Raw genomic sequence first — 26,616 nt, forward strand, 5'->3', positions numbered from 1 at the left:
TTCAGATTGAAGGCCAAGCTCCTCATTATGACAGGCATAAAACTCTCATTCGTCCTCCACTGTCCCAGCTCGGGGCTCCGGCTGTTCTGTCTCTCACTTCCTGCAGTTGTCTCTGCTTAGTCGCCCTTGTGCCAGACAAACTTACTTATTAAAATGAAATTCCCAGTTTCTTTCCATTCATGTGGGCCCAAGGGCTAGTTTTTCAACTTTTCTGAGCTTTTCTCGGTAAAACGAAGCTACGTATCTCGCAAGGATATGATATTAAAGTGTCAAAATTGTAAAACATCCGCCACAGTGCCTGACTTAGGCTAAGCATTCAACGTAGAATGTACCACTGCCCCATGCACCTTGCTCACACCCAATCCTGCATTTTTCTTCTGTAGCCACCTCAGTTATCACCTCATTAAATACCAACCTGATTATCCCAAGTACAGTTTAAGTGATTTAAGTTATTTTCTATGTATTTATCCTAAAGTGTTACATTGTATTGTAGTCATTTAAAAATAGGTCTCTCCTTTAATAATAATAGTTAAGAGCGGGCTGCAGTGGCTCACGCCTGTAACCCCAGAACTTTGGGAGGCTGAGGCGGGTGAATCACAAGGTCAGGAGTTCGAGACCAGCCTGTCCAACATGGTGAAACCCTGTCTCTACTAAAAACACAAAAATTAGCCGGGTGTGGTGGCGGGTACCTATAATCCCAGCCACTCCGGGGGCTGAGGCAGGAGAATCGCTTGAACCTGGGAGGTGGAGGTTGCAGTGAGCTGAGAGTGAACCACTGCACTCCAGCCTCGATGACAGAGCAAGACTTCGTCTCCAATAATAATAATAATAATAGCCAATGTTTATCAAGTGATCAGTATTTACCACTTTATACATTCTTCATTTAATTTACACAATGACTATGAGGGAGGGAATATTATTCCCAAATTATAGTTGAGGAAACCGAGGTACTGAAAGGAAAAGTAACTTACTCATGATGCCCGCAACCACACCCAACTAATATTTGTACTTTTAGTGGAGATGGGGTTTCACCATGTTGGCCAGGCTGGTCTTGAACCCCTGACCTCAGGTGATCCACTCTCTTTGGCCTCCCAAAGTTCTGGGATTACAGGTGTGAGCCACCTCACCTGGCCTATGTTTGTGTGTTCTATGGATTATGCTGTTTCCTTTTTTGTCCCTATTCCTGTTTTCTGTTTGGTTGATTGAAATTTCTTTGTTCCATCATTTTTCCTCTATTGGTTTGAAATTTATACATTTCATTGCTATTTTTCTAGTAGTTACTCTTAATTTTTTATATCCATATATAAAGTTGCCTAACAAAATCTAAAGGTAAACAGTACATACAGATTCTTCCCAAACAAGGTAAGCAATGTTCACTTCCCTCTGCTATTTTCCCTTTCCCCAACTCTCCTGTTGACATAATCCAGAATTCTAATTCTAAATTGTGATTTTAAGCATCTGTGGCAATCAATACTTTAGTCTTAAACAGTAGCATTGGCTGATTACTTAGGGAAGTGTTACTTTTTCACACTGCTTCTTCCTCTGGATTCTTGCCATTCCTTGCAGGAGGACTTCTTAAGTAGTTCTTTCCAACAGAATCTATTGGGGGTAAACTTTCTTAAATCTTGAATGTTCAAAAGTGCCTTTGGGCTGGGTTCAGTGGCTCACACCTATAATTCCAAGGTAGATGACTTGAGCCCAGGAGTTCAAGACCAGCCTGGGCAACATGGGGAAACTCCATCTCCACACAAGAACAAAATAAATTAGCCAGGCATGGTGGTAGGCTCTTGTAGTCCCAGCTACTGGGGGGCCTGAGGTGGAAGGATCGCTTGAGCCAGTGAAATCAAGGCTGCAGTGAGCTGTGATCATGTCACTGCACTCCAACCTGGGCAACAGAGCAAGACTTTGTCTCAAAAAAGAAAATATATGCCTTTGTTTAACTATGCTCCTAAATAATTCTGTAGCTGGGTTATAGAATTCAGCATAAATGGCCGGGCGCGGTGGCTCAAGCCTGTAATCCCAGCACTTTGGGAGGCCGAGGTGGGTGGATCACAAGGTCGAGAGATCGAGACCATCCTGGTCAACATGGTGAAACCCCGTCTCTACTAAAAATACAAAAAGTTAGCTGGGCGTGGTGGTGCATGCCTGTAATCCCAGCTACTCAGGAGGCTGAGGCAGGAGAATTGCCTGAACCCAGGAGGCGGAGGTTGCGGTGAGCCGAGATCGTGCCATTGCACTCCAGGCTGGGTAACAAGAGCGAAACTCCGTCTCAAAAAAAAAAAAAAAAAAAAAAAGAATTCAGCATAAATTACACTTACTTTCCAACAGCTCATTGAAGACATTGCCTCATAGGCAAATGTCTGTATGCAGTGTTGCTAATGAAATTAATGAGGAAAATCTAATCCTTATTTCTTTGATGATCTCAAGCACTCCCCTTTATGACTTCAAGCCCAACTGTATAGACAGTAATTTCATTTCTCTATCTCTACTGTCATTTATAAGGGCACAGCATGGAGGGGAGGGCCTTTCAGACATTTTTCTTACCCCATCTGAAGTCCCTAAATTACACTTAAAAAAATACCAGCAAAACGTTTGTCTTTGATTTAGGAAGAGTAGGGAACTCTGACATGAGGTTGGAGTAGGCGGGTGTATGTGTGTTTGGGTGCCTAGGCCATTTAAACTTGCTCTGTAATGTATTGCAATAAATGTTTCGGTGTCGGTACAGTGAACAATTCAACTTAATGATAGGCCAATCCGGAATCTCAGTAAAATTTACTTTGGGTGTTGGTTATTTTCTTAAGCATTAATATCTATAGGAAGACGTAGTAGGAGTGGCTGACAAAGGTCAATAAATCTTAAGATAATATGCTTGTTTTTGATGTGAATGTTGTGGCTCAGGCCACCCTGAAACGAAATTCACAGGGTTGGTTTAGATGTCTTCTTCCACACCTCTCCTTACCAGCCGCCTTACAAATGCAGACCCTCCCGTCTCAGGCCTGGGTTTAACCCTCACACAAGACAGATGCCAGCAGGAAATATCCACCCTGCCTTAGTTGTTAACTCTTGAGTCCTTGTCCATGATATCTTAAAAGGCCACCAGATGGAAACGTGAGGCTATGAAAAGAGATGCACTACACCTTGTAAACGGGGATTGACCCTGCTGCTTTCTTAAAAGAAATGGTCTTCATTGAATGTCAAACAAGGTTTGAGGAATTTTTCTTTATTGAATGTAGAATAAAGAAGGTGTTACATGAATGCCTATGCATTCCGGCTTTGGAGAGGAATCTTACATCCATTCTGACAGCATGGAGATAAAAAGTCTGTCTTTCTGTATTCATGTTTTGCTGCTGTCACTTGCTTCCTTTTTTCTCTCCCTGGTCTGCGCGGACCATATCATCTCTACATCTTCTCTCTCTTGTCCTCTTCCTTGCCACCTGGAACCAACTTTTCATCCCTCTGGCCTCTGTCTCTTCCTACTTTCTGGCCATATGTGGACCAGAAAAATAATTATCAAAATGATTTGGTGTTTTACTTCTTACAAATGTATAATCCTGTTTTCATTGAAAGAGCCAAAGAGTAAGAATTTTTACCATTCCTTCACTGTGAAAACCAAAACTGAGGCCAGGTGTGGCGGCTCCTGCCTGCAGTCCCAGCTACTTGGGTAGCAAAATCGGGAGGATTGCTTAAGCCCCGGGGGAAGAGTAGCTGAGTAGGGGGGGTGTTGAGGCTGCAGTGACCTATGATTGCACCATTGCACTCCAGAGTAAGATCCTGGGTAACTCTAAAAACGAACAAACACCAACTTTTCACCTGACAAAAAAACTCCTGCCCTCTGCCAAAACTAACAGAATTATTTTAAAAATATTTTATTGAGTTATAATAATCCAACCCCAAATTTTACCTATTATCACTGTATGTCTCAATTAATTTTCACAAATAAAAAACAGTCATTTGACCAGGACTCAGATCAGGAAATAGAACATTACCAGGGCCCCTGAAACCTCATTCTGTCCACATCCAGTCTCTACCTTCCTCTCATCCAAGGGCAGTCATCACTCAGACTTCTGATAGCACAGATTAATTTCACCTGTTTTTGTGCTTTATAAAAATGGAATGAAATGTCCTAGTTTGGGTTCCCCTAGGAGCTGCCCTGTGACAAGGATTTGGTGACAGTTCCTTTATTTGGGAGACACAGGGAACACTGGGTGGGGCATGAAGAAGTGAGCCAGGAAAAGGCAGGCAGCAGCCAATTTAAAAAAAAAATGTGTTCAGGCCGGGTGCGGTGGCTCACGCCTTTAATCCTAGCACTTTGGGAGGCTGAGGTGGGTGGATCACCTGAGGTCAGGAGTTCAAGACCAGCCTGGCCATCATGGTGAAACCCCATCTTAAAAAAAAAAAAAAAAAAAAAAAATGTGTTACAAGGCCAGGCGCTATGGCTCACCACTGTAATCCCAGCACTTTGAGAGGCTGAGGCGGGCGGATCACCTGAGGTCAGGAGCTCCAGACCAACCTGGCCAATATGGCGAAACCCCGTCTCCACTAAGCATACAAAAATTAGCCAGGTGTGGTAGTGCATGCCTGTAGTCCCAGTTACTCCAGAGACTGAGGCAGGAGAATCGCTTGAACCAGGAAGGCAGAGGTTGCAATGAGCTGAGATCATGCCACTACACTCCATCTTGGGCCATAGACTGAGACTTCCTCTCAAAAAAAAAAAAAAAAAAAAAAAAGTGGGCCAGGTACAGTGGCTCATGCCTGTAATCCTAGCACTTTGAGAGGCTGAGGTGGGTGGATCACCTGAGGTCAGGAGTTCAAGACCAGCCTGGCCATAATGGTGAAACCCCATTAAAAAAAAAAAAGTGTTGGCTGGGCGTGGTGGCTCAAGCCTGTAATCCCAGCACTTTGGGAGGCCAAGGCGGGTGGATCACGAGGTCAAGAGATCGAGACCATCCTGGTCAACATGGTGAAACCCCGTCTCTACTAAAAAATACAAAAAATTAGCTGGGCATGGTGGCGTGTGCCTGTAATCCCAGCTACTCAGGAGGCTGAGGCAGGAGAATTGCCTGAACCCAGGAGGTGGAGGTTGTGGTGAGCCGAGATCGTGCCATTGCACTCCAGCCTGGGTAACAAGAGCGAAATTCCATCTCAAAAAAAAAAAAAAAAAAAGTGTTACAAAGCAAATAATCACAGTGGGTGACTGGAGCAGCAACCTCTGGAAAATGCTGCCAATATACTCCTTGGAATTATGCTACTCCAGAGGTAAGGGGGACTTGCTTGTCCCACTAATGTCCCTTTTCTGCTGCAGCGTCCTACACAAGATGCTGCTTTACATTTAGTTGTTGCAGCTCCTTAGTCCCTTTTCTTTTTTTTCTTTTTTTTTTTGAGACGGAGTCTTGCTCTGTCACCAGGCTGGAGTGCAGTGGCACAATCTCGGCTCACTGCAATCTCGGCTCACTGCAACCTCCGCCCCTGGGTTCAAGTGATTCTTCCGCCTCAGCCTCCCAAGTAGCTGGGACCACAGGCGTGTGCCACCATGCCCAGCTAATTTTTTTTGTATTTTTAGTAGAGACGGGGTTTCACCGTGTTGGCCAGTCCTTAGTCCCTTTTAATCTAGGACAGTTCCTTTGTCTTTTTTAAAATTTCATGACCTTGATAGCTTTGAAGAGTACTTCCCAGTTATCTTATAGGATGTCCCTCATTCTAACAAAATGTGGGCTTGTCTGCCTTACTTCCTATTTGAAAGAAAGTAAACTAAGGCACAGAGAGAGTAAGTAAGTTGCTTAAGGTTACACAACATATATGTAGTAGAGGCAGGACCTGAATCCAGATCATCTAGCTCTGGGGTGCTGTGTCTTAACCACTAAGCTAGAGTGAGTTCTTAAACTGTAACATACAATAATTAGTTGAATTATTGTATTTTACATAGTGGTAGTAGGTGTTCTTATCTGGAAAGGTTTTTTTATGGTTTTTACAAATATTAGAAATTACATTAATATGTTAGATTAAATATATATAGAGAGAGACCTTACAGTGGCTCACACCTGTAATTGCAGCACTTTGGGAAGCCAGGGTGGGTGCATTATGAGGTCAGGAGATTGAGACAATCCTGGTCAACATGGTGAAACCTGGTCTCTACTAAAAATACAAAAATTAGCTGGGCATGGTGGTACCTACCTGTAGTCAACTGTAGTCCCAGCTGCTCGGGAGGCTGAGGCAGGCGAATCATTTGAACCTGGGAGGCAGAGGTTGCAGTGAACTGATATCGCACCACTGCACTCCAGCCTGGACAACAGAGCGAGACAGAGGCGGGGTTCAAGCGATTCTCCTGCCTCAGCCTTGCCGGTAGCTGGGATTACAGGTGTGCACCACCACACCTAGCTAATTTTTGCATTTTTAGTAGAGAGGGGGTTTCACCATGTTGCTCAGGTGATCCACCCACCTCAGCCTCCCAAAGTGCTGGAATTACAGGTGTGAACGACCGTGCCTGGCCTTTTATTTATTTATTTATTTATTTAGAGATGGAATTTCTCTCTGTCGCTCAGGCTGGAGTACAGTGACATAATCTCTGCTCACTGCAACCTCTGCCTCCTGGGTTCAAGCAATTCTCCTATCTCAGCCTCCCGAAAAGCTGGGACTACAGGCATGCGCCACCATGCTCACCTAATTTTTTATTTTTAGTAGAGACAGGGTTTCACCACACTGGTCAGGCTGGCCTTGAACACCTGACCTCAGGTGATCCACCCGCCTCAGCTTCCCAAAATGCTGGGTCTACAGGCGTGAGCCACCACACCCAGCCTAAAATCATAAATTTTATGTTATATGTATTTTACCAAAATAAAGAATTAAAACAAGAAGTGTATGTACCTGGGTAACAAGAGCGAAACTCCGTCTCAAAAAAAAAAAAAAAAAGAAGTGTATGTATGTGTTTATAAATTTTTCAGCTGTTTTACTAAGGTAAGTTTACATGAATAGTATGCTATTTGGAAATATTTATTCATCCATTCATTACTCATTTCATAGCAGGGGAAGCATTCCTATTTCTCCCCCATGGTAATGATAAGTGGAAACAGCATCTTTGAACATATGCAGGGTTTCAATGGCCTTGTCCTGTCCCTGTGATCTGGGGCCTCAGTCAGTGAAGTACCGACTCTCCAGCCTGCAGAGCCTGGACAGGCCACTTACGGTGGACATGGGGTGCAGAAGAAAACATCAGACTCATCCATCTTGCCTGTCGTCTGCAGGCTTTCTAAATTGTGGGGGACTGTAAAGCTACAGCAAGTCTGGCCCTTGCAGAGAGTGTCAGTTTCCATTGTGCGCTCTCCCCATCCCAAAGCCAGATTGGTGCAAGATGCTCATATCTATACGTGTACTCCCTGGAATTACTCTGAGTCGTCACAGGAAAAATCCAAATCCTCATAAAATCCCTTTCAGTTACCTGTACTTCCATGACCTGCTTTTGCCTTTTGCATCAAGGTCTTCATCCATGTGTGCTGGATAGTCTTGGACTGTGTTTTCAGATGCACTCTACTCCTCCCCACCCTGCTCTGTGCCCTGGGAGGACGACTTCTACAGAACACTTCACTTAGGTCACCTCTCCCCATGACCTCCAGCCTGGTTAAGCTGATGGAGGTAGCAGCAGCTGCTGATGTAGAAGGAGAGAGAGCCCGGGGCTTGGATTTCCCCAGCTCCTTCCCCAACAGGCCATGGTTTTAGCAATAGTGGTATGCCTTTATCAAAGCTTTTGTCAGGGGCCCTCCCTCTCCCCTGGCCACAATTCTCTCCCCAGATTCTGATGATGGGTCCCATCTCTACTGCTCAGGTGAAAATGGCTCCCTGTTCCTGCAAGTCTCTGAGAACAGCGTCATCCCATAAATAGCCACACCTTTGAAAATGGTCCTTGTGCTATATGTTACAGCTCTGTAGTCTTTTTTCTAGCAGGAATCTAACTGATATACCAAGAAAAAAAAAAAAAGGAGGGTCCTACTGATACACCAAGAAACAAAAAAAAGGAGGGCATGCTGGTATGAGAAAAGGAAATCACCTCTCTTAAGTACCAGACTCTGAGTTTTACATAGGTTGTTACACATAATCCGTGTAACAACCTTGTGATGAAGATTTTATCATCTCTGCTCTCCTGAGAGGGAAACGGAACTTCAAAGAGGGTAAACAATTTCTCCAGATCCTTCAAATAGTGACTAATGAAGTTGGGATTTAAACCCAGGTGTTCCTGAAAACAAAACCCATATTCTTTCTCCTTCCTATAAGAGCTGAAGGAGCTATAGAATTTAAAAATTTTTATTTTCCTTCCTTTTTTTTTTTTGAGACGGAGTTTCGCTCTCGTTGCCCTTGCTGGAGTGCAGTGGCACAATCTAGGCTCACTGCAAACCCCACCTCCCGAGTTAAAGTGATTCTTCTGCCTCAGCCTCCTAAGTAGCTGAGATTACAGGCATCTGCCATCACACTCCGCTAATTTTTTCGTATTTTTAGTAGAGACGGCGTTTCACTATGTTGGCCAGGCTTGTCTCGAACTCCTGACCTCAGGTGATCCACCCAACTTTGCCTCCCAAAGTACTGGGATTACAAGCATAAGCCACTGTGCCTGGCCAGAATTTTAAAAAAATTTTATTCTCTCATTTTAAAAAGTTGAGATGGGGTCCCGCTGTTACCCAGGTTGGTCTCAAACTCCTAGGCTCAAGCAATTCTCCTGCCTTGACCTCCCAAAGTGCTAAGATTAAGGTGTCAGCTACCATGCACAGCCAAGCTATGGAAAATTTACTTCTATTTATGCTGGAAAATTTTTATGCATTACATCAATCACTATCATGCATTACGTCAATCACTATATGCAAAGTAAAGTTCCACATGAGAAATTTACCTTTGAAATTTTAGATGTTATTTTATTTTTATTTATTTATTTTTTGAGACTGAATTTCACTCTTGTCGCCCAGGCTGAAGTACAATGGTGCGATCTTGGCTCATTGCAACCTCTGCCTCCTGGGTTCGAGCAATTCTTGTGCCTCAGTCTCCCAAGTAGCTGGGATTACAGGTGTCCACCACCAGGCCCAGATAATTTTTGTATTTTTTTCTTCTTTTAGTAGAGATGGGGTTTCATCATCTTGGTGAAGCTGGTCTCGAACTCCTGACTTCAGGTGATGCACCATCCTCAGCATCCCAAAGTGCAGGCATTACAGGAGTGAGCCACTGCACCTGGCCAGGTTTTATTTTTTAATTAGTCCTTTAAAAATTTAAAAACCACTCCTATTCAACATAGTATTGGAAGTTTTGGCTAGGGCAATCGGGCAAGAGAAAGAAAGAAAGGATATTCAAATAGGAACAAAGGAAGACGAATGGTCTCTGTTTGCCGATGACATGATTGTATATTTAGAAAACCCCATCATCTCATCATCTTATCAGCTTAAGACCAAAATCTCCTTAAGCTGATAAGCAACTTCAGTAAAATCTCAGGATACAAAATCAATGTGCAAAAATCACAAGCATTCCTATACAGCAATAATACACAAACAGAGAGCCAAATCATGAGTGAAATTCCATTCACAATTGCTACAAAGAGAATAAAATACCTAGGAATACAACTAAAAAGGGATGTGAAAGGCTTCTTCAAGAAGAACTACAAACCGCTCTTCAAGGAAATAAGAAAGGACACAAACAAATGGAAAAACGTTCCATGCTCATGGATAGGAAGAATCAATATCATGAAAATGGCCATACTGCCCAAAGTAATTTATAGATTCAATGCTATTCCCATTAAGCTACCATTGACTTTCTTCACAGAACTAAAAAAAACTACTTTAAATCTCATATGGAACCAAAAAAGAGCCCGTATATCCAAGATGATCCTCAACAAAAAGAACAAAGCTGGAGGCATCACACTTGTTGATGTCAAACAATACTACAAGTCTACAATAACCAAAACAGCATGGTACTGGTACCAAAACAGATATATAGACCAATGGAACAGAACAGAGGCCTCAGAAGTAATGCCACATATCTACAACCATCTGATCTTTGACAAACGCGACAAAAACAAACAATGAGGAAAAGATTCCCTATTTAATAAATGGTGTTGGAAAAACTGGCTAGCCACATGCAAAAAACTGAAAATGAACCCCTTCTTGATCACCTGAGGTCGGGAATTCAAGAGCAGCCTGACCAACATGGTGAAACGCTGTCTTAAGAAAAATAAAAGAAAGAAAGAAAGAAAAAGGCTGGGCATGATGACTCACGCCTATAATCCAAGCACTTTGGAGGCCAAGGCGGGCGGATCACCTGAGGTCGGGAGTTCAAGACCAGCCTGACCAACATGGTGAAACCCTGTCTTTAAAAAAAAAAAAGAAAGAAAGAACCCCTTCCTTACACCTTATACAAAAATTAACTCAAGATGGATTAAAGATTTAAATGTAAGACCTACAACCATAAAAACGCTAGGAGAAAACCTAGGCAATACTGTTCAGGACATAGGCATGGGCAAAGAATTCATGACTAAAACACCAATGGCAACAAAAGTATAAAAATAATAAATATAATAAAATTATAAGGTAGAATAATATATTAATAATATAATATATAATATAATAATAATAAAATTATAACATATAATAATTTTTAAAAAGCCAAAATTGATGAAGTGGATCTAATTAAACTAAAGAGCTTCTGCACAGCAAAAGAAACTATCATCAGAGTGAACAGGCAAACTACAGAATGGGAGAAAATTTTTGCAATCTATCCATCTGACAAAGGACTAATATCCAGAATCTATAAGGAATTTAAACAAATTTACAAGAAAGCTGGGCGCTGTGGCGCACGTCTGTAATACCAGCACTTTGGGAGGTCAAGGCAGGTGGATCACCTGAGGTCTGGAGTTCAAGACCAGCCTGACCAACATGGAGAAACCCCATTCTACTGAAAATACAAAATTAGCCAGGCATGCCTGTAATCCTAGCTACTCGGGAGAATCACTTGAGTCCAGGAATCAGAGGTTGCAGTGAGCCAAGATTGTGCCACTGCACTCCAGCCTGGGCGACAGAGCGAGATTCCATATCAAAAAAAAAAAAAAAAAAAAAAAAAGAATATGGAATGCTTTCCTCTTTCTGTTGAGAATTGTGTAACTTGGTGGTTTTGTTGTTGTTGTTGTTTGTTTTGTTTTAACTGCTCTGGAAACTATGAATTTCATGCCCAAGTTCTGATGCAGTTACAACAGCCTTTTCACTCCCATAAATTCTTACCTTACCTTGATTTGCCACTTCTATTTAATTAGCTTCATTGTATAACCTTTGCGTAGAATATTTTTGGGAAATTAATGTAGGAATATATATAAATTAATATATGAAATTAATCATATATGTCTCTAAGCTTTGCCTAATTTGTAGTTCAAGGTGCTGGCCCGACATCTCAAGGATGGCACTAGGAGGATCAGGGTTGGATGTAGACCACTGCCCAGCCTGCACAGGAGCCAGGATAGCCTGTCCTACAGCAGGAAATCAGCAGGGTTGTCTTTCTTCACACAGAAAACATTCCATTATTAACATGAACTTCAACTGCAATAAGCCAGTGATTAAGGAAAGCACCAATATGTACATTCCGCAATTTAGATCTAAAATATAAACATCTAATATGTATAGGGAATTTCCTCTTTCTTTCATCGAATTCTGCTTGCCTAGTGTGTTTCACGGATGACTTGCCACTCAGATATCCCAAGAAGCCCAAAAGCTAACACTGGGCTGACAAGGTTGGGATGATACCAGCAGTGGTTAAGTTATCACCATCCAGTCATGTTACAGCTACAGGATCATGTAAGTTTGTTCATGAGAAATGCAAGTTCAAATTACTTTTTCTACTGAGTTGGAATCTCTTTTAGAAATGCCTAGGGCCAGTTCATTCCTTGAATTCCAAGCACTGTTTGTCAATTCCTGGTTCCAAAATGTCTTCAGGTGTGAGATCTGAAAAGGCAACACTTTTATTCTCTTCTAAGAGGTGTATGCCTGTTTGTGCTTTAAACGTGTTTGTCTGTAACTGAAAGTTAACTGACCCTAATGGCAAAAGAAGAAGCTGTTAGCTTGCACAAAACGTGTCAACCACAGCTGCAGACAAAACAGGGTGGGCTGAAGGGATATGGGACAGATGCCATTAGCATCTGATGCAATATTTAGTTAAAGATGTTGCCTAAGGGCATGATGCCATGGGGAGCTTGGAAGAACCTGGCTAGAGGGCTGTGATAGACATGGAGTTGCCCTACTCACCCCCTTCTCCATCTTCCCCGTCAACAAAGATATGCTGCCTAGCTGTAGGGCTTGCCATCAGTGGGTGGCCTCTAACTTTTGGCTCTTTGGGGGTCCTTGGTCTGTGGGGTGACCTTGGGTCACCCAAGGTTGCTGCCCTCTTGGGGCAGCCTCATCCAGTGACTAGGTGAAGCAGGATACACAGACCCCATTGTGGTCTGAAGTGGACACTCTTTATGAGCACTGTTGCTCCAGGGTGCCCTCCTGGTAGACTGAGGCTGGGCTGGGTCCCCATCACCGTTTCGTTTGTTACTCTGCCCTCTCTGTTTTTCCTCCTTCCCTTCCCATATGGATTTCTAGTAAGTATCATGCGCCTCAAACTCCATCTCACTCCTTGCTTTTGGAGAACTCATCTCTTGACAAGTCCACCAGTTAAGTCTTCCTGTCTTTAAAGAGCACAAGGGGGAGCACCTTTTCCCCATAAAGACCTGCCTGCTGATGAGCTCTCATTTTCTGTAAGACCAGGCACTTGGCCAAATCATGTGCAAAGTTAGCAGGGAACTCTGGTCTTTTAATTATTTCAGTCATAGATGATGTTCCACTGTAGCCATGGGCCGGGCCCCTCAAGACATTCCAGGACAGACCATCCCTGACATCTCAGTTAGAACTGGACTATTCTCTGGCTATTAGTGGAAACTAAATATTCACTGGCTATTAGTGAAACTAATAGCTTCAACTCCAGAATGTTCCTGGTATTTGCTAGAGAATAAAGTGTGGAACACACAGATACAGCTATGCTTGCTGATCCTGCTCAGCCTGAACTCACATCATAAAAAAGGAGCGAGTTTCCAGAATGTTCAGCAGGCACCTCTTCTCACTTCTACAACTAGATGCTCGGTATAACGGAGGTATTTTCTGATTGGATGAATATGTGCAGCACTGCCAGCCGTACGTCTCCATTACGGGCAGCAAAACTCAGTGGGTGTCTTAGTCTGTTTTGCTTTGCTATAAAGAAATACCTGAGGCTGGGTAACTTATAAAGAAAAGAGGTTTATTTGACTCATGGTTCTGCAGACTGTGCAGGAAGCTTTAATGCCAACATTTGCTTCTGGGGAGGGCTCCAGGGAATTTCCAGTAGTGGCTGAAGGGGAAGGGAAGCCACCTGTGACATGCCCACAGAGGGAGCAAGAGAGTAGCAGAAGGGAGGCCCCAGACCAGCAACCAGATCTCTGTGAATTAGTAGAGTGAGTGCTCACTCATTACTGCAGGGAGGGCACAAAGGTATTCATGAGGGATCCACCCCCATGACCCAAACACCTCTTTTAGGCCCCACCTCCAACACCGGAGGAGGGGACACATTTCAACGGGCCATCTGGAGAAACAGAGACCCATACTACCTCAGTGGTAAACACCCCACTCCCCGACTCTGCACGCACTAGTTGAGGCGTGAGCGAGTTCCTTAATCTCACTGAGAACGTGTTTCTCTACCTGTATCATGGGGATAGTGATGCTCGGCTTACAGGTCGTGCTGAGGATGACAAGACATAATACATGTCAGCGCCTGACATGTATTAAATCCCAGCAGTTCGGGAGACTGAGGTGGGAGGATCATTTGAGCACAGGAGTTCAAGACCTGCCTCGGCTACGCAGTGAGACCCTATCTCTATACAAAATTTAAAAATTAGCCAGGAGTGGTGGTGCATGCCTGTAGTCCCAGCTACTTGGGAGGCTGAGTCAGGAGAATCTCTAGAGCCCAGGAGGTTGAGGCTGCAGTGAGCCATGACGGTATCACTGCCCTCCAGCCTTTGCGACAGAACGAGACCTTGTCTCAAAAAACAAACCTACAGCGGTGATTCACTAAGCAATTTCTTCCTCTGCCCCATCTGTTTTTCCTCCTTCCTTTCCCTTATGGATCTCTAGTAAGTATCAAGCTACCCTTAGAGTGAGATGGAGTTTGAGAAGCATGATACTCCAGTAAGGGTAGCTATTATAGCCCTGATAATGACTGCTACTAGAATGCCCTCTTAGCAATCATTGCCTCATTAGTGTCCTTGGTAACTAAGAAATGAAAAGAACATTGGGTCCACAAACTCTTGGGAAATTTTCCTGGCCTCATGATGCCCACCAGCTTCAGGGTGAAGCAGAAAGAGCTCACAGACATTACAAAGGTTCATGTAAGAATATGCCCGTTCATGAGTTAACATCTTTCCCAGTCTTCTCTTTCACAAACTTCTCAGCTTTTTTCATCATCTTGACAAACCACATCTCATAGATAAGCAGTTGAGACTATTACAAAAGAGGCAAGAAAGTGGAGTGTCTGATGTTTGCTTCTCAGCTCTTCTCTTCACCGTGTGGGTGATGGTCACTTTGTGATTTCCGAAACTGTCAGCTCTGTTTCCCAGTGGCTCCAGGTGTTTGAAATGTGAAGCGAGCTTTTTAAAATGCCACTTAAATCCTCATGCCTTTTCCCTGATGTGAAGTGCAGCTAAGACAAATGCTTTATTCACATCCTGCATAGGCAAGGAGAAGAATCACAGCTGTAGGTTTGTTTTTGGAGACAAGGTCTCGTTCTGTCACGAAGGCTGGAGCCCTGTTTCTGCAAGAAGGGAGTGAAAATACTGTCAACAAGGCTGGCTTTTTTGGGGAAAAAGTTTAGGTTTCCTGGACCCCTTCCTGACACCTTACACTAAAATTAACTCTAGATGGATTAAAGACTGAAACATAACGCCTAACACCATAAAAACTCCAGAAGAAAACCTAGGCAAAACCATTCAGGACTTAGGCACAGGCAAAGACTTCATGACTAAAACACCAAAAGCATCAGCAACAGAAACCAAAATAGACAAATGGGATCTAATTAAACTCCAGAGCTTCTGTACAGTAAAAGAAACAATCATTAGAGTGAACCGGCAACCAAGAGAATTGGAAAAAATTTTTGCAATCTACCCATCTGACAAAGGGCTAATATCCAGAATCTACAAAGAACTAAAACAGATTTACAAGAAAAAAACAAACAAACCCATCCAAAATGTGCAAGGGATATGAACAGACACTTTTCAAAAGAAGTCATATATGAGACCAACAAATATATGAAAAAATGCTCATCATCACTAATTATTAGACAAATGCAAATCAAAACCATATTGAGATACCACCTCAGGTCAATTAGAATAGTGATTATTAAAAAATCTGGAGATAACAGATGCTGGAGAGGATGTGGAGAAATAGGAACACCGTTGGTGGGAGTGTAAACTAGTTCAATCATTGTGGAAGACAGTGTGGCTCTTCCTTAAGGACCTAGAAATAGAAATTCCATTTGACCCAGCCATCCCATTACTGTGTATATACCCAAAGGGTTATAAATCATTCTATTATAAAGACACATGCATATGTGTGATCATAGCAGCACTGTTTACAATAGCAAAGACCTAGAACCAACCCAAATGCCCATTGACGACAGACTGGACAAGGAAAATGTGGCACATATACACCATGGAATACTACATAGCCATAAAAAATGATGAGTTCATGTCCTTTGTAGGGACATGTATGAATATGGAAATCATCATTCTCAGCAAACTGACACAAGAACAGAGTATCAAACACCGCCATGTTCTCACTTATAGATGGGTGTTGAACAATGAGAACACATGGACACAGGGAGAGGAGCATCACACACTGGGGTCTGTTGGGGGAGGCCAAGGGTGGGACAGTGGGCAGATGGGGAGGTTGGGAAGGGATAACATGGGGAGAAATCCCAGATGCAGGTGACGGGGGGATGGAGGCAGCAAACCACATTGCCATGTGTGTACCTATGCAATAATCCTGCCTGATCTGCACATGTACCCCAGAACCTATAGTACAATTAAAAAGAAAAAAAGAAGAACTTACATAAAAAAAAAAAAGTTTAGGTTTCCACAGTGATTTTGAGCTGAAGGTTAGGCAAAAGAAGAATGAAACAGAGTAAGTGCCACTCCAAGTCCTGGCTTGAGCTGAATATATTAAGGTTTTGAGTTGTTTTTAAAGAATTTCTTTCTTTCTTTCTTTCTTTCTTTCTTTCTTTCTTTCTTTCTTTCTTTCTTTCTTTCTGGCTATAAACGCCATACATTTTACTGTAGAAAATTTAGAAAATAAGAGGGAAAGTCCAAAGAAGAAAATTGTCATAATTCTACCAATCAAAAATGACTTGTTACAAAACCGTCAGTGTTTTCTGAGCGTCTCTCTCTGCATCATGAGAATCACACGTTTCATACCTTGCTTCACTTCATGTAATGACATGAGATCATTTGCTAAGGTGACTTCATCTTCAACCTTGCTGGCTTGTGTTTTTCTGAGTCACTGTTCTCCACCAGCTCTGTTCTTGGGCATTTCGTTTCTTTCCACTTTTTCCACTGCAGTGAGCATCCTTGTGGAGGAGTCCATCTCTGTGCAATTTTTAGGATCACATCTTGGAGACGAAAAGGTGAAATAAAATGTTGTAAACAGTTTTAGGAATGTGGATATATAGTAGCAAATTGCTCTCATAACAGTTGTTCAAAGTAAGTCATTCTTGTGCATATCACCTCCCATAGATGCCTCTATTTCCCTCTGGGTATTATAAATTCAGTGATTATTCTTGACATCTCATTATGTTTCTATTTTATCTACATATTTACATTTCTTTTGCTATCAGTAAATTGAACTTTTTAATGTGTTTATTAATCATTTGTGTGTGTGTGTGTGTGTGTGTGTGTGTGCGTGTGTTTGAGAAATGCCACTTTATTTCTCTTGCCATTTTTCTGTTTAAGATGTTTTTCAGCTGGGCATGGTGGCTCACACCTGTAATTCCAGCACTTCAGGAGGCCAAGTCAGGTGGATCATCTGAGGTGGGGAGTTCGAGACCAGCCTGACCAGCATAGAGAAACCCCGTCTCTAGTAAAAATACAAAATAGCTGGTCATGGCTGGCACATGCCTGTAATCCCAGCTAGTTGGGAGGCTGAGACAGAAGAATCATTTGAACCCAGGAGGCAGAGGTTGCAGTGAGCTGACATCGCACCATTGCACTCCAGCCTGGGCAACAACAGCGAAACTCTGTCTTAAAAAAAAAAAAAAAAAAAAAAAAAGATATTTTTTAGGCTGGGTACGGTGGCTAACGCCTGTAATCCCAACACTTTGGGAAGCCAAGGTGGGAGGACTACTAGGTCAGGAGATCGAGACCATCCTGGCTAACATGGTGAAACCCTGCCTGTCTAAAAATACAAAAAAATTAGCAGGATGTAGTGGCACACAGCAGTAGTCCCAGCTACTCAGAAGGCCGAGGCAGGAGAATCACTTGAACCTGGGAAGTGGAGGTTGCAGTGAGCTGAGATCACACTACTGGTCAACAGAGTGAGACTCTGGCTAAAAAAAAAAAAAAAGTTTTACTTTTCTCATTGGTATATGATGATATTGTTCTGCAAATTTGATATTTTTCTAATTTCAATTATGTTCTTATATTTATATTCTGAAATCTCTTTTTCTTTTATGGTTAGAATAAGTATTTACCTATATATGCTGTAATTATTTTATGATCTCATTGTAAAAATTTAACCCCCTTTTTTTTTTTTTTGAGACGGAGTTTCGCTCTTGTTACCCAGGATGGAGTGCAATGGCGCGATCTCGGCTCACTGCAACCTCCGCCTCCTGGGTTCAGGTAATTCTCCTGCCTCAGCCTCCTGAGTAGCTGGGATTACAGGCACGCGCCACCATGCCCAGCTAATTTTTTGTATTTTTAGTAGAGATGGGGTTTCACCATGTTGACCAGGATGGTCTCGATCTCTTGACCTCGTGATCCACCTGCCTTGGCCTCCCAAAGTGCTGGGATTACAGGCTTGAGCCACTGCACCCGGCCTATCATTTTCTTTTATGCTTAGAATAAGTATTTACGTATATAGGCTGTATTTATTTTATGATCTCATTGTAAAAATTTAACCCTTGAATCCTTTTAGAATTTGTTTCACTAATGGGGACTCAAGTAGGAAGTTAACTTTGTTTCTTCCCCAAATAGTTCACCACTTGTTCTAATACCATTTATTGAATAATTGCTCTCCACAGGTCTCAAAGACCATGTTTATTTTATAACAGACTTCTACATATATTTATACTTTCTGGTTTTCTAATTTTTCTTTTTTGCCTTATCCACCTACCTTTGGAACTTTCTGGGTTTTTAAATTTGGATCTCTGTGTTTGTCTTTTTATTTTTAAAGACAGGGTTTCACTGTGTCACTCAGGCTGGAGTACAGTGGGACTATCATGGCTTGATGCAGGCTTGAATGCCCTGGGCTCCAGCGATTCTCCCATCTCAGCCTCCCACGTAGCTGAGATTACAGGAACACACCACCATGCCCACCTAATTTTTGTATTTTTTTTTTTTTTTTTTTGGACACAGTGTTTTGTTCTTGTTGCCCAGGCTGGAGTGCAATGGCACGATCTTAGCTCACGGCTCACCACAATCTCTACTTCATGGGTTCAAGAGATTCTCCTGCCTCAGCCTCCTGAGTAGCTGAGACTACAGGCATGCGCCACCACACCTGGCTAATTTTGTTTCTAGTAGAGACGAATTTCTCCATTTGGTCAGACTGGTCTCAAACTCCCAACCTCAGGTGGTCTGCCCCACTCAGTCTCCCAAAGTGTTGGGATTACAGGTGTGAGCAACAGCGCCAGGCCTTAATTTTTGTATTTTTGGTAGCAATGGGATTTCACCATGTTGCCAGGCTGGTCTTGAACTCTTGATCTCAAGTGATCTGCCTGCCTCAGCCTCCCAAATTGCTGAGATTACAAGAGTGAGCCATCGTGCCCTCCCTATCTTTCTATTCTTTTTATTTTTTTGAGACAGAGTTTTGCTCTTGTTGACCAGGCTGGAGTCCAACGGCATTATCTCAGGTCAGTCACCACAATCTCCACCTCCCAGGTTCAAGCAATTCTCCTGCCTCAGACTCCCGAGTAGCTAGGATTACAAGCATGCACCATGACGTCTGCCTAATTTTGTATTTTTAGTAGAGACAAGGATTCTGTGTATTCATTAGGCTCGAACTCCCCACCTCGGGTAATCTACCCACCTCGGCCTCCCAAAATGCTGGAATGACAGGCATGAGCCACCTCTCCCACCCCCTATCCATCTATTCTTATATGAGCCACATACTACTTCAAGTAGCATCACTTCATAATTAATTTTAGGAATCTTACAGAAGAAATGCTTTCATTCCCATTGATAAAGACAAAATTACAACATATTTAGTTTAAAGAACTTAAATGACTTTTTTTTTTTTTTTTTTTTTCTAGACAGAGTCTCACAGTATTACCCAAGCTGGAGTGCAGGGGCACAACCTTGGCTCACTGCAACCTCTGCCTCCCGGGCTCAAGCGATTCTCCCAACTCAACCTCCTGAGTAGCTGGGATAACAGGTACATGCCACCATGCCTCACTAATTTTTTTGTATTTTAGTAGAGAACAAGTTTCACCATGTTGCCCAGGGTGGTTTCAAACTCCTGAGCTTAGGCAAATCCACCAGCCTAGGCCTCCCAAAGTGCTAGGATTATAGGCATGGGCCACCACGCCTGGCCCTTGATTGACTTTTACTTACAGTCTAGAATCTGGCAACACCTCATTCCATAAAATAGATGGAGTGGTCTAAAGAGCTGACCAGAGAACTTTGCCTTTATAGACAGAAAAGGGCCAGAGAAAGCAGAAACACAGAACAGAAACTGAATTGGTCTTTTCGAGGTGACTTTGCTTATAAACGTTAAAGCAGAAGGGACTTTCTTATCATGTCAGCTAAAATTGGCCTGTTGGGCATTTGGCTATTACCTCTCAGTCTCTCCTGATTTCTTAGAAGGTTGAATAAGCAACTTAGTTCTGGCTTAGTAGCAGAGAACTTCAGCATGGGCAACTGCGTTTTGGTTTTGTCTATTCAGCCTGGTGCAGGAGCTCAGTCCAAACCAATGGCCTCCTATACATTTCATTGAACACCATCTTCCCTTTCAAAAGTTCCCAGAAATTAACATATTAAGGTTTTTTTTTTAGCTCATCTCAGAAAGATGACAAGGTCAACTAGATACTTTTCCTTGTTCTACAATTTCAGCCTAGATTAACTGGTTTGTCCATGGAGCCATCAAAGATGCCTTTATGATCTGGGAAACGAACTTCCTAGCCTCACCGTCTGTGTTCACAGCGTGGCCCCAACCTATTTTTCCACTCATATCTCCAACGAATCCAGTTAACTACAATAAACCTTCAGCTATATATGTTTGTTGCTTCTCTTCTCTATCTTTGTTAACATTTCATTCTTTTCATGAAACTCCTCATTCTGTCCTTTAACTCTTACATATTCTGCAAAGAGGCTAAAGATTGCCTTATCTATAAAGGTCTCCTGAACTTCCTCTGCAGTGAATCAGCCCACATGTCATTACTGCCCTATGCCTGTTGACTCCTGTTTGCCTCTTTCTGTAGTTCATGCTAGTGACTTGTGCGGGTCTTGTTCCCTAAGTCACCCGCGGTTAGGAGCTCCACCTCATAACCTCTCACCAGAGCCCAGCAGAGGTCCTGGTACACAGCACTCAGTAAAGGATTATCCTCTGAATTAATTCATTCTTCACCCTGACCTTTCTTCACATTACAGAACGTTCTCCTGGGAAGACTTGTGATCTTTGCCACCTTTGTGACTTTATGCAATGCATCATGCTATTTAATACCCAATAAGATAGTTCCAGGAGAGTCAACCAAGGGTAAGTCTTGACTTTTCAAGATTTATTATGTTATTGCAGCCTGGTGGGTGGACCTGTCTTAGATGAAAACCTTTGTGTTTGTTGTTGTTGATTGTTTGTTTGAGACAGTCTCACCCTGTCTCCCAGGCTAGAGTCAGTGGTGAGATCTCGGTTCACTGCAACCTCCTCCTCCCGGGTTCCAGTGATTCTCCCACCTCAGCCTCTGAAGTAGCTGGGACTGCAGGTGCCTGCCACCATGCCGAGCTAATTTTTGTATTTTTGGTAAAGACAGGGCTTCGTCATGATGGCCAGGCTGATTTTGAACTCCTGACCTCGGGTGATACGCTTGGCTTGGCTTCCCAAACTGTTGAAATTATGGACGTGGGTCACTGTACCTGGCCTCACTTTAGGAGGCTTCTAAGACTACAGCAGCCTGGGCCCTGCACCCAGGGATAGATGCCATTGTTCTAGGGTAGGGCTGAGACATATAAGGTGTTTTTCAAGTACCCAAGATGTTTCACATGTGCACCCAGGGTTGAAAACCACGGATGCAAAGCAAAGGGAAGTGCAGAAGTGAGATATTGATCGAGAGAGAATCCAGCAGGAAAAACCTCGGTCCCAAGAACCCCTGGGCTCCTATGGCTAACTCATTCAAGAAAAGGGCCTTATTTTTTTCTTGAAATACCTGTTCTGAAATAAAAGTCAGAAGGATGTAAGCTTTCTGTAAGAAAACGTTATCAGTAGCGTGAACTGAACCGTACTGGAATTAGCCATGGGTGAATCCAAGAGCACCATTCTTCGATATCTTTAAAAGCAATGAGCTTCTCCCTTTCTGGGAAGGGTACAGATAGCAGGGGCTGAACTCAGTGTCCTGATAGGCCTTATTCTCATTGTATGACTTGCACTGATGATATCGTGTGTATGGTTTTAGAATGCACGGATCTCAAAGGAAACAAACACCCAATAAACTCGAGGTGGCGGACTGACAACTGTGAGAAATGTGGTTGTGGAGAAAAACTAACCTCATGTTGCTCTCTGTAAGTCTGATCAGAATCTGTTGGGGAAGGGCTAGGAATCTGAATTTTAACAGGTGCCTTGAGAGTCTTATGAGGACACTGTGAGTAGAGAAGCAAGCACTTGAAATCAGAACACCTGAGTCCTACTGAAATTGAAGTGTCTGGAGAGTTCCAGCCACATTTATTGAGCAGGACCCATGCTAGGTGCCTAATGGAACAAGAGAAATATTGGACTGGGAGTTGGCTAGCTGCTCAGAGCAGACTCCCACGCACCACATTGGTCAGGCCACTGGGTTTTATAGCTAAGTCTTGATTTTCTGGCTCCATAGATTTGACATTGTCTTTATAGCAAGCGTTGATGTCACTCTGGTGGAGTGTGATTGTATCCCAGCCAGGTGAAATACTGGTGACTGGCCCCTCCCTAACCTAGGAGCACGGCTCCCTGGTGGCTAAAGCCTCCATGTCACCCAGATTTGGCATCCCTGACCTCTTCTAGGATTTTCCACTGTAGGCTTGGATTCTTGTGGACCTGGTGCGGAAAAGGGCCAGGCTGCTCCTTGCAGGGAAGAGGGAGGACCCTTGATATTGGAGTCAGAGTAACTTGAGTCTGAATCTCCATTCCCTTGTATACTAGCTGTGTGAGCCTGAGTAAGTTTCTGAATGTCTCTGAGCCTCTGTTTTCTCACAATATAATCAGGGATAATCAGGTGGCTCTGAGAATTAAACGAGATTCTGCATATACATTGTTTAACCCAACAAACACTTAAAGCCTTCTCTGTGCCAATTCTGTGTCCTGTGAGCCTGGGGCAGTAACTGACACCTGGTCAGGTTTCAAGGTGCCCTTTCCTTTCTCCTGACATGTTGCGTATTTCACTTAGCACACCGCTCCACAAGGGGGAAATGAACCACTCCTTCTTCCCTGGAATTGCCTCACTTCCTACCAAGTTTGTTTTTCTCATGAACTTTTATCTCCTCCACGGAAAAATATAGACTTTGATAAAGTTTTTTCTGGAAGAAGTTTTTGGACCCACTGCATCCTCTACAGGACACTGCCCAGATCTCAAGGTGCTCGGTGGCAGTGGAGCCTGAGGCTGGGGGCCCAGGCAGAGGCTCCCCGGCAGGGCGTGGGAGATGTCCTGGCCTCCACGCCGCCCGGGCCCAGCCCAGGGTTGGCTCCCTGACTTGGGTGAGGAAAAGGGAGTGGGACACAAAAGGCCAAGGCCACCCGACCGCTGGCTCTGGATAGCTGAACAGCTGATGTTGACAGTTTCTCCTCCCCCTCTCTCTGCTGCTTCACCTACAGAGCTAAGTCTGGTTTGAACTGAAATAAGCATCCAGTAATATGCCCTTTGCCTTACCGACTTGTACTTGCACACAGGCAACAGAGATTCACCATTTCATTTCCTACCATGAATAAAAGAATTGTATCTCTTTGGCCAGCCATGGTGGCTCACACCTGTAATCCCAGCACTTTGGGTGGCTGAGCTGGGTGTATGTCCTGAGGTCAGGGTTCCAAACCTGCATGACCAACATGGAGAAACCACATCTCTACTAAAAATATAAAATTAGCCAGGCATGGTGGCACATAACTATAAACCCAGCTATTCAGGAGGCTGAAGCAGGAGAATTACTTGAACCCAGAAGGTGGAGACTGCAGTGAGCCCAGATTGCACCATTGCACTTCAGCCTGGGCAGCAAGAGTGAAACTCTGTCTCAAAAAATAATAATAATAATAAATCAAAGAAAATGAAAGAATTGTATCTCTTCAACAAACACCACTTTATTTTTAACTTTTATTAATTGTGGTAAAATGTATACTACATAAAATGTGCCAGTTTAACCATTTTAAAATGTATAATTCAGTGGCATTAAATACATTCACAGTATTAAGCAACCATAAACCCTATTTGCAAAACTTTTTAATGACTCCAACCTGAAACTATATCCAGTAAACAATAACTTAGAGTCCCCCTTTCCCAAAACCCCTGGTAACCTTAAATCTACTTTCTATCTCTATGAATTTGCCTAGTCTAGGTATTTCATATAAATAGAATCACACCGTGTTTGTCTTTTTGTGTCTGGCTTATTTCACTCAGCATGTTATCGAGGTTCATTTATGTCGTAGAATCTATCCGTACTCCATTCCTGTTTCTGCCGGAATAATATTCCATGGCATGGCTAGACCACATTTTGCTTATCCATTTATTTGTTGATGAACACTTGAGTTGCTTCCACCTGTTGGCTAAAGTAAGTAATGTTGTTCTGAACATTGTCAATATACAAACATTGGCATATAACGTTGAGTCTCTGCTTTGAATTCTTTTGGGATATGCCTAGGAGTAGCTTGCTGGGTCACATGGTAATTTTTTGTTGACCTTATTGAGGAGCTGCCAAGCTGTTTTCCACAGCAGCAGCACCATTTTGCATTCCTACCAGCCAACAGTCACCTTTAAACATGCAAGGATTTAAATATTTTCCCCAATTTTCTAAGTAAAATATATGAATTATAGAACCATTAGAAATTATAAGAGAAAAAAGAAGAAAAACTCACAATCCTGACTGCTTAAAGGTAATAACTGATAACATTCTATCATATTTATTTATTTGTATTAAAGAATTGAGATAGGGTCTCACTATCTTGCCCAGGCTGGTCTCAAACTCCTGGGCTCAAGCTGTCCTCTCACCTCAGCCTCCTGAGTAGCTCGGATTACATGCATGTGCCACCACGCCGGGCCTCTATCATAATTTCTTTATGTCTCTTTTCTACATTTCTTTTCTTGCACATAGTGAATATCAAATTTTATATCACAATTCTGTGGGCTGATTTTTCCACTTAGTGTTCTAGCATTGGGCTGGGCATGGTGGCTCATGCCTGTAATACTAGCACTTTGGGAGGCTAAGGAGGGGGTGAATCATTTGAAGTCAGGAGTTCAAGACCAGCCTGGCCAACATGGTGAGACCTGCATCTCAACTAAAAATATAAAAATTACCTGGGCATAGTGCAATGCGCCTGTAATCCCAGCTACTCAGGAGGCTGAAACAGGAGATTCGCTTAAACTTGGGAGACAGAGGCTGCAGTGAGCTGGAATCGCATAAATAAATATTCTAGAAGTAGTACCATCTCATCTCATCAGAACTCTTCAAAACATTTGCATGTATTGCAGCTCAATTAAAGGTGGTCTCTGATTTTTTATCAGCTTCTCCCGGGGCTCCATGACACTGGCCTGGAGTGACTCTTTCATTGAGAGAGCTCCTGTGCTAATAAGCCTCCAAGCCAGGGCTGGGACAACTGTTCCCTTTCCACATTCTAGCAACACTATGTTGGTCACTTCCTGAACAGGAAGGGTGGGAGGAGCCGGCCTGGAACAAGCTGCCTAGCTCCAGAGTTGCCAGACTTGCCCGTGCCTGTCAGCACCTACTGCTGACCTGTGCCTGCATGATGGAATGTAGGGGTGGGCTGTGTGACTCTATGGTACAGACTGGTCCATATTGTTGGAGGCCACACTCTGGGGCTGCTAGCCAAAGGGTGCCCTTAAGTTGGTGAAGGCACTCCAGCTAGCTGGAGCATGGGTGGCTTCCTGAACAGAGCTGGCACTGGGGACAGGGGGTTGCTGTGGGTCCTTTCTCTTCTAACAGGCTCTGGTTTTGTCTCAATGACAGTGTTGCTATACCTGTGAGTTATGACACACAGAAGTGCCAGACAGTCTTTAAGAAGGAGGAATGCAAGTATACTGTGGTGGAGAAGAAGGACCCAAATAGGCCCTGTGATGTCAGTGCATGGATATTGTAATGTGCTTCTAGCAGGCACAGGGCTCCAGGCCAGGCCTCATTCTCCTCTGGCCTCTAATAGTCTATATTGGTGTAGCCCTGCCTATCAGTAAAAGATTTTTGAGCAAACACTTGAACATGTGTATACTTTTAATTTGTAACTTACATAGGCATTAATTTAATACACATTATAAAGCATACAAAACATTTAAAAAGGGAGACAAAAATACATATGAATAAAAGTTCTATTTTTCCTAAACTCTGTAACAGGTCATTGTGCGTCCCTTACTCGGGGGACCACTGCCACTCTTGCTGTTTGTGATGTCTGCACTCTGCTGCCCATGTCATGCTGGCTGGTAAGCATTAAAAAAAAATGTGTGTCTTCAAGCTGAAATTAGATCCCTTCTTTTCTTTAAGCTGTTCCTGTTTATCCCTCCTTCCTCTTCATCAGGAAGTGTCTTCTATGATGTGTCCCCCAACATTCCTCTGTGTTTGCCTGAGGTGAAAGCAGGTTAGAACAAGACAGCCTGAACAAGTGCCCCCAAGGCCACATGCAGCCCGAGGGGAATTCAAGGCCAGGGGCTCTACCTTGCTGATGGAGAGTGGCCTGGGAGCAAGGCCTCAGCATCAGTTTATCTCCTGCTATACACAGAGCACCCAAAACTTAATGGCTTAAAACAATGTCAGTGTCGATTCTCTTTTGACTGTTTCTGTGATAGAGAACATTTGTTCACTCTACAGGTCTGTACTGAGCACCTGGGCCAGGCAGTGCTCTGGACCTGGGGATACAGCAGTGAACCAGAGAGATCTCAGGAGAGAACCCTGCTCTCCTGGGGCTTGGAGTCAGCTGTGTGTACGTGACAGATCAGAAATGGGCA

At 43.3% G+C, this 26,616-nt stretch overlaps 1 protein-coding gene across 1 annotated transcript; it reads left to right on the top strand.

Annotated features, from left to right (window-relative positions):
- The first annotated feature begins 12,842 nt into the window (after window positions 1-12,842).
- LOC104651726 (beta-microseminoprotein A1-like) lies at window positions 12,843-25,760 on the top strand. The gene is made up of 5 exons (XM_010340835.3): window positions 12,843-12,893; window positions 13,560-13,637; window positions 20,870-20,975; window positions 21,886-21,991; window positions 25,631-25,760. The coding sequence occupies exons 1-5, from the start codon at window positions 12,843-12,845 to the stop codon at window positions 25,758-25,760; spliced, it is 471 nt and encodes a 156-aa protein (XP_010339137.3).
- Window positions 25,761-26,616: the final 856 nt, after the last annotated feature.

This window comes from Saimiri boliviensis, chromosome 12 (assembly GCF_048565385.1).
Source record: "Saimiri boliviensis isolate mSaiBol1 chromosome 12, mSaiBol1.pri, whole genome shotgun sequence".
Classification (NCBI taxonomy): domain Eukaryota; kingdom Metazoa; phylum Chordata; class Mammalia; order Primates; family Cebidae; genus Saimiri; species Saimiri boliviensis.

Bases quoted from the DNA above. Each gene is read 5' to 3' on its own strand.
- LOC104651726 (XM_010340835.3), top strand. From the start codon at position 12,843: ATGGGCCGGGCCCCTCAAGACATTCCAGGACAGACCATCCCTGACATC. The intron at 12,894-13,559 runs GTTAGAACTGGA...CACCTCTTTTAG, and splicing joins AGACCATCCCTGACATCTCA to GCCCCACCTCCAACACCGGA. The intron at 21,992-25,630 runs GTAAGTCTGATC...TCTCAATGACAG, and splicing joins CTAACCTCATGTTGCTCTCT to TGTTGCTATACCTGTGAGTT.